Source organism: Pelmatolapia mariae, linkage group LG16_19, assembly GCF_036321145.2.
Source record: "Pelmatolapia mariae isolate MD_Pm_ZW linkage group LG16_19, Pm_UMD_F_2, whole genome shotgun sequence".
NCBI lineage: Eukaryota > Metazoa > Chordata > Actinopteri > Cichliformes > Cichlidae > Pelmatolapia > Pelmatolapia mariae.
Genome location: NC_086241.1, coordinates 56,018,116 through 56,026,651, shown reverse-complemented (window position 1 = coordinate 56,026,651; position 8,536 = coordinate 56,018,116). Strand labels below are relative to the sequence as shown.

The 8,536-nt window shown below is 37.4% G+C and overlaps 1 protein-coding gene across 1 annotated transcript; it reads right to left on the bottom strand.

Moving 5' to 3' along the window:
• Positions 1–3,819: 3,819 nt before the first annotated feature.
• On the bottom strand, positions 3,820–7,803 carry LOC134644646 (E3 ubiquitin ligase TRAF3IP2-like). The gene is made up of 7 exons (XM_063497732.1): positions 7,719–7,803; positions 6,358–6,456; positions 5,613–5,701; positions 5,463–5,531; positions 4,893–4,997; positions 4,083–4,157; positions 3,820–3,990 (listed from the first exon to the last, which is right to left on the bottom strand). The coding sequence occupies exons 1-7, from the start codon at positions 7,801–7,803 to the stop codon at positions 3,820–3,822; spliced, it is 693 nt and encodes a 230-aa protein (XP_063353802.1).
• Between the last annotated feature and the right edge of the window lie 733 nt (positions 7,804–8,536).

Here is an 8,536-nt window from a genome sequence, read left to right as displayed (position 1 = left end):
CTGCTAAAGTAACCACAAGGGTTTCAGTTCTTTTTAAATATCCACTGTAGATCATGTGCAAAACCTATATGGATCAGAACTGATAAAACAATTAAATGATTGGGAACATATCTGCTTGTATACATATTTATTGTTGTCTATAATGAGTGATTGGTAGCAAGAACTTGCACACTTGCATAGTTTGTCCACCAGAGGGAACTGACATTACACTTTTAGCTGTGAAATCTCTGTATGTTGTCTCTCCTTCTAACAACAGTGAAAGTGTTTCTCCATGTTTTGTTCCTCTGTTACAAAGTGTGCAAACTATGTATGTTTTATCAGATCTGTCAATTGTTGTGTAAGTCTTTTTGGGTCATATTATCGCCTTCTTTCAGTAATTTCACTATCGTAACAATGATTTTGCCCTGGCTTCAAAATAAAAGCCCATTTTCTTAAACCTTTCAAGTCTTATCATCTACACAATGAAGACAAACCCTGACAAGAAGACATTTTGTGCACAGATAGTACGTTATTAGTTGTGTATATATATATAATTTTTCATCTTTACTATGACCCTATACTGTCTCTTTATTTCCTTATTATTTATATTAATCGGAAATGTTAAACGTCATCAGAAAAGTCATGGTGTGATAGGGCACTCCAATTTTAGCAGTGACATTTTCCAAATGTACTGACACACTTTAGACTGGCTTAGCACAGTGAAAAATGCCCAAGGCAGCATTTAGTAACAGTGTTATCATCATTAAATGCTGTGCACAGAGTGTAAGATTATCTGTACTGATTTACTGTAATGTCAGGCGTCAGGGAGACCTTCACACAAGGTCCAAGTTGAATGAACTCTGAAAATGTTCGATGCATGACCACTTCCAGTGTGTAGGACACGGGGACAAAAACCCCTCAAACTCAACTCAACAGCATTGTTTAGATCTGTGCAATTTTTCTAAGTAACCAGCGTGTTATTGCATTTTTTGTGAAAACATAACAAGTTCACTTGCTGTTAGATCTTAAAATGTGCTTTTTAAAACTGGTGATAACTGAAGTAATAACATTAAGTAATTATGAGCATTGGCTTTGTTTACATAGTAGCCAATGTGCGCTATACACTTCATAAGAAAAGACTATGTGCTGGAGCGCATTATAAATCTTTACGTTATCAGTTATCAGTTTTCTATGATGCCTCTGATGCCGATCCAAAGAGTAGCACAAACACATACAGAATAGGGACCACTGGTCTAAACTTGCTGACTGCAGTAAGAAACTATACATATATAAGTGAAAAGCAGGTCTACAGTGACACAAAGAAATGCTCTTTATAGACACTGATGGATCAGTAGCAGCAGTCTTCTGCATTAATATATCAGACGAAGACGATTTTTTCCTCCACTAAAACCACTTTTGCACATTTAAGCATGATCTAAGAGTGTCTTACATTTACATAGTACTGTGAATGCAGGATTTGCAGGTGTTTTTTCACACCTTTATTTATTTATGTATATTCCTTTTGACGTGTTTGAGGTCTACCACCCTGGCTGAGGTCAGCTGCAGCTGCAGTCTGTCACAGGAGAGCAATGCTAATACTCTGGTGACTTGATAGCTTGTATTTATAGCAACCAACTTTCAACACATCATCGTCAGAGGACACAACTTATCAAAACACTGCCATTTATTTGTTATGCAGAATTTATTACTGTGGATTTTTGCACTGTAGTAAAGGTTTTATTTGAACAGCTTCGCTTGAAGATCCAGGTGTAACAACCCTACCTTCAGCCATTGTGACGTGTAGACTATCTCAGGTAGGATACTTTAAATTGGAGACAAAGCCTCCTCATGAAGAATTAACTGGTGACGCTCCAGTAAATCCAGTTTGAATCCACTTTCTCAGGAAAAAAAAAAAAGCGTCCCAGGTAGTAAATTATTCCATTGTCACTTGGACCATCACAGCCTTGTCTTCTTACCCATAACATCCACAGGTGAAACTTGTCCAAGGTTTTAAAAAGTGAAAAATGGAAAATTAAGCATGAATTGAAAGCTTACATATGTTGGGGAATTTGGAGCTGCCTATGAGGCAGCATTAAAAAGGGGGGTCTGGGGACAGTGGGGCAAAGTAAAGCGACGCAGGGGAAGAATCAGCCAAGCTAAGCACAGGGCTGGGCAGGGTGAGGGGAAACGCACAATATCTCACCCAGTGTTTCTGGGGCCTCACATGGGTATAGGCCAGTGCAGAGAGCAGGAAGGCTGCAAGGTAACTCTATCCCCCCAGAAAATACAGGCTATTCTTAGCTGGAGCTCTGCTCACCAGCCACTCTGACAGACCTTTTTTGGACGTTCAAGGGTGTGCAAGATCAGCTGGCTGAACTGAGCACCCCTACTGGCTGCTGCAGCACTCTGTCCACTAAAAACAAATCACGGGCCCACGATTAATGGCAATTCAGATGAAAACTACCTTCAAATTTTTTTTCCCCCCTTCTACCTCCAAGTTAGGTTAAAACAGCTTCTTTTGAGTAATTTCAGAACTAGTACTAGTCGATAAAAAAAGTCCTTAAAAAGGTCCATAAGTGCATGTTTTTCTGTAAGAAGTCATTAATAGGAATCGAGGATAAATGTAGCCTGATCCTGTTTTGACAAAAGTTAACAGGAGCCAAAACTGCAACTGCTTATGGAAAAGGATTAGGGCCACCAAAAGAAAAAGAAGTCAGAATTGGGGTACCCCCCCCCCCCGGTGGCCATAATCTTCTTCCATAACTGCTTCTTCCAGTTGTTCAGGTTTTTATTTTAATACCTGCGACGCGGGATCCATGGTTTGTGTCTCCAAGGCAACAGAGCTTAAAGTTCATTTCTTATTTAAAATCCCTATTTCCAGTATTGTTTTTTTCACATGAACATAATAAATTAATCATCGGTAGTTAATTAAATTCAGTGGTCTCTGCTAGCATTGACATTTTGTATAAAATACTGACAAAATGATTGATATGACATTAAGTATGTTTTCCATCTGAAAAAATTTTATCTCCACTTCAATGAAAATCCCACTGACATTGGACATCCGAAAAACCTGAGTAGCAGCTAAAGTGATGGTGGGTGACTGATTGCACCCCAAAGTTCTGGATAAAGTCTGTTCTGTTTTATTCAAATGTATTTTAGATTGGTCTGTTTGGCCAGTCTTAAGATAATTTCATTAAAGTTAGATAGTTTCACACAGTAAAAAGAGCGATCCAATCCAAACAACAACAACAAAAAGGCCACCCTCTTAATCCTGATGCTAAACTAAGAACATTGCTTTCATGATAAACACAACCATGAAAATATTAAAAATAATAGCAGCAAAAGCACTGTGTATAACACTGTGATTAGCAAACACTGCTGCGGAGTGAATAATGAGAGGGGGGGGGGGGGGGGGGGGGATGCTGCAAAGACAGAGAAGGTAATCTGGAAATCTACAAGTATGTGGGTGACAACAGGCCATGGAAACCCAGATGAAGATCCAAGAAAGTCTCCCACAGGCCAATACCTCCAAAAGGTGAGACCTGTGCTAATAAGCCACACCATTGGTTGGAATGCCATTCAGAGTTATTACATAATATATTCTGCGTATGTTTGCATAGTAAATGTACCAGAGAAATGTGCCTAAGTACATGGAAAAAACTTTATTGAGTCATCTGAAAAACAGCACTTAACATAAAATAGAACTTGGAACATGAGCTTATATCTCAACTTAAACTGGATCAAACTGTGGATTTGTAAAATAAACTTACTGCAAAATGTAGCTTTTAAAGCAGAAACATTAAACCCAGACACATGCCCAAACACCAGTTTGTTTGTTTACAGTGTAGCTGCGTCGCTCATGGTAACAGGCCTGATGAACAGGCTGAGCTCCACAGGTACAGGAGGAGCCACGTATCTCTCCTCCCTCAGCAGTCGCAGTAACAAATCCTCAGTGTCCTGTGGCCAGCGGTACACGCGAGTATTCTGGAGCCAGCTCGGGACATGTTTCTGTCAAGAGTTTCCACAGTTTTTTTTTTTTTTAAATATATAATAAAGATAAGATTAATACAAAGGGATAAATATGGGAAATGTTTTCTGACCTGGGATGCACAAAGGAAGAGAACCGGGATGAATCTAAAATTCAAGCTCCCCTGCTGGATGAACTCATTCTGCATCTGGCAAAATTAAATATACAATAAAATACTCTAAGTTTACCTGTCAGCATTATTGCATATTATTTATGCAAAGAAATATGACTTTATTTTTTTTTGTGTTCATAAACATTAATAAACAATAAAGGAATGAAGAACTTAATCGTGAAACTTACTGTTAAGAAAAAAATGAATAAATGTTTTTTACATACTGAACACTTCTAAATAACAATACTGTGGAAAAAGTCTGGAGTCAGCTCCATTTATTTATATTTTACTAGGACGACTGGAAATTGCTGCAGCAATTCATTGAAACATGTGAAAACATTTTTTTAAATGTATATAAGGATTATAAATCCTGGAGTAAGAGCAAATACTGCTCATCTGCTGTAGATCTGTTTTTAAGCCTAGTCCTTATGTTTTGACATAGAGTTTGTAACAAAGTGTCTAAAGATACAATTTAAAATTGTTTCTTTGCTAAGCTCTCTGTCGTGTGTAGACATAACGCTGGTTCATCCTTTAAGTTAAATGCATTTTTATGCTTGAATGTCCAAAGAAAAAAGCCACTCATAAAGCCTGGAGAATTATTGCTCAAGGCCCTCTAAAGAAATTAAATGAAATAATTTAAGGGTGGCTCAAGAGTTTTGCACAATATCACAACTGTAACAATTTAACTGCATTTTCTAATTCAGTGTGCTATTAACTCCTCTGCTAAAGTATAGTATTTGAATATTTCCTCCATTGCTGATTTATCCTCACCATTGAGTGGATATATTTGGTGTGTAGACCATGGCTGTCCACTACAGGTCCTTCAATATCCTCCTTGTACTTTGGACTGATGGCGATAATAATCAGGGTTAACGGCTGTTAAAAAAACAAAAAACAAAACAAAACAAAAAAACAGACAGAAATTTCAGACACTGAATAAAAAGACAGTGTTCATACAAAAGTAACTTGAAATAAACACAGATACAGCAAAAACATGGAATATGAAATATTATTTTATCTATTATAGAGGGTAACACACTTGCTGATCTTGATGATGGGTACTTTATTAATCCCAGGGGAAATCTGAGATTCTCCGGAGCTCACATAACCACATAACTACATAAACACTAACAGAAAGCAGACTGGTTACATCAAGCTAGAATCATAGTTTAAAAATAAGATATAAAAACACATGTTACAAGACCTGTGCAAATAATAGTGTTGCCTAGTAAGGAGTATAAAAAAAGGTAGACTTGTAGAAGATTTTGTCTTCTCTTACAGATACTTGCAGCAATTTATGGTAACAATATAACTTCGCACACAGTTCTCATAATTACTTACATCTTTAAGGTAACTGTCTGTCCACTTGTTGACGTCCATACATCTAATGGAGCTGTCATATAAGTCAATCTGTGAAATTTAGGTTAGGGCTGTGAGCAAAGTGTTTAATGATATTGGAGAAATGATAGTGTACACAGGGTGGAAGCTTACAGCCGGTCGAAAGCCTTGCTTTGTGAGGAAATCCACAAAGGGGACCATTTCTGAGGACACGTCTGAAGAGTAAGTGATGAAAACGTTTCCTGAGAAGAGACAAGATAATAAAACCCAAACAATCAGAATCTTAAAGCTTTATGTTAAGTGTCAGCTTAATATAAGCGTACTTGTATTTTCTGCTATACTGTTACATACTGGTTTGGCTGTTGTTGCTTCATTTAGTGCAAGTGTTCAAAGCCAAACTGTGACTTAAAACGTTTCAAAAAAGAAGAAACAGCAGCAAATAAAAATGATCAGATAGGTGAAGTACCTTCATCATGACTGCCTTTGGTATCAAATTACATTTTGAGAAAATAATTAAGCTACCACTGGGTTTGGGTCACTGATTTCTAAAAATAAACGAAAAAAAAAAATGTATAAAAAATGTCGTCAGCAAAAATATCATCATCATTATTCTAAGTAACTCTTTCCTATATTATAAATTTGAAAAATTAATCAAAAATATAGCCTAAAGTTAGCTTTCTTACACTATTTTGAGCTTGCTTCTTATTTTAAATGTGAATCTATAAAGACAATACAAATAAATATTACTTCAGTTTACCTGCTAAGTAGCTAGTTTCTGCGCTAACACGAACTGTTTTGGTGACGAAATGTCTCTAAGATACTAATTAATCTGTTCCGTTAACACTTAAATGTGCATTCCTTGTTACAGAGACAATAAAGTGCCAAAAAAGTGACTCACGGCACTCATCAGGCAAACGGATGCTCTTCCTTTTCCCCTGTGGATGTGAAGCGGACTCCTCTGCTCCTGCTGAGCGCACATTCAGCATGCTGACATCCTCTACAGTGGGAAGTGAGAACTGAGGGACGTTAACTGAGACACTTCCCATGATGTTATTCATAAAGTGGTCATGAAACTGGAGCCTGAAGCAGCAAGAAAGAAAAATATACGAAGACCAACATCTTTCACATAATCTTGCGCAATGGCTACTGCCAAGGAGTAGCCATTGTACCTTTATCAATATACCATACATGTAAAAAATGTTGTTTTCTGAATACATCGTCAGCTGTGTTTACCCATTTTGGGGTTGATTCCGAGGTGTCCAGTGCTGGAAAGGAGCAGAGAGGTGACGTGACTGAGGATGGTATCTGTTGAGTGGGTTGAGATTACACAGCCATTCTCCTGCAGAGTATTAAGTTCATAATATGAAGAAGGTCCTTGTGTACAGTTTAAACATTTCTATGGGAGTGTCTGTTGAAAGTGTTTCAGTAAAAGCAGTTTTTCCAAAATCAAGAGTAAATCAGCACCATTTTTTCTAGTTTTTCACCTCAAACACAGTAAATACTAATTATTATGCTGACCCTTAAATTCACAACAGGTTTAAAAACACAAAAAACACAACGTTGTGATAAACTCTCATAGTAAATGTTGAAATACTGGACTGCAAAACGTTTAAAGGTCATCCTAATATTTAAAACTTCTTTTATATTTTTCTGTTTTTCAATTGTTTTACTTTACCTGCATTGTACTTAAAATTACTTACTGCATAAAGTTTGACACCTTTCCTGTAAAGTACTCAGAAGTTAGGCAAGGTTAAGTCATTCCATAATACAGCCACATGCCACGAAGTACAGCATACTTGCTAGCCCCTTATTCTAATGTACTTACCTTTAAGTACATGTAGGTAATTTCAAATTAAATACGTTAAAATTCCATTTCATTACAGGGGAATAGTGCTCTTAGTCGCAGGCGACATTATGAAGTGTTACCCTACAGGTGTGTCATAGGTGTATGTATTACAAACATACAGAGTATTCACAGCCTCTTTCAAGGTTTCTTTTATCTAATTACACAAATAAAAGAATCACAACAGATCACAGAACTGCTTTCCTTACCACAGCTATGCACGTCGTGGTGGGGAAGTAAAAAGGGAGTACAATGTTGCCACTCGTTGTCATCTTTCAGCGGCAAAGGAGCCTCGAGTTCCTCTTCTAAATCACTCTGAGGTTGAGCGTCGCATTCATCCTCCCCTCTGAAAATGAATGCTTTAACTAATCAAATGTGTGCTAGTATTTTACTCCCTAAAAGTGTAACATGGTTACCTCGCTGTGTTTCCATTTGCAGGCTCAGTTGTTCCACAACGCTTTGCTCCATATTCCCAGCTGCCGCACTCTCTTTTTGTGCCATTCGGCATCACTCTTTGAGAAAAGCAGTCATCAGAAGTCTGATGATGTAGATTCATCCTGGAAGATGTTTCTCTTCCATCTTCTGGTTCTCTGGGTTGGATCATCTCCACATGCTGCATAAAATGAAATTTATGCCCGCAAAACTCTTGATTAATTTCTCTGCATCTGTTTGGGCTTCGGTAGAAATAATCTGCATTCATGCAGCATCTCGGTCGATCTATTTAATTTGCTCTTACTCCAGCGTTCATAAGTTGAAGGCTGTTTTCTAGCTTTGGTTCCTTTCCAGAGTTCTCCATTTTATCTCAGCTTGAGACACATCCTGTACCACATCAAATTAGATGATGTGTAAAACAAACATTTCCGTGTGTTAAAATCAATAGATCGAGCTTAATTTACTTGCAGGTATTAAAAACAACAACATGAAAGTTCATGCTCATAAACATGTCTATGGTAAAGCACCAGAAAGAGGCATCACCTACCTGTTAAAAGTCTGGTTTCAAGACTCCTGTGGATGCACAGACTTGCACTGGAACCTACTATATGCAAATATCTCACGCCTTTGTGCGTCCAATCAGAGCCAAGAATGCAGTTTGTATGCCTGTGCCAGATTAGACAGGAAAGCCTGCATGAGTAAGAAATTTAGTTGTTTTTAAACTCTTTGTTTAATTGTTAAACTGTTTTTAAAGCAGTCCACATTACAACTTTAAAAAAAAAACAAAGCGTGGGATAAAACA

What these genes read in the sequence shown, in the direction of transcription:
- LOC134644646 (XM_063497732.1), bottom strand. Translation starts at nt 7,803, where the DNA reads ATGGCACAAAAAGAGAGTGCGGCAGCTGGGAATATGGAGCAAAGCGTT. An exon ending in GCAAATGGAAACACAGCGAG is followed by an intron (nt 6,457 to 7,718) that starts GTAACCATGTTA and finishes TTCCCACTGTAG; the next exon opens with AGGATGTCAGCATGCTGAAT. An exon ending in CCAAATATATCCACTCAATG is followed by an intron (nt 4,158 to 4,892) that starts GTGAGGATAAAT and finishes TAATTTTGCCAG; the next exon opens with ATGCAGAATGAGTTCATCCA.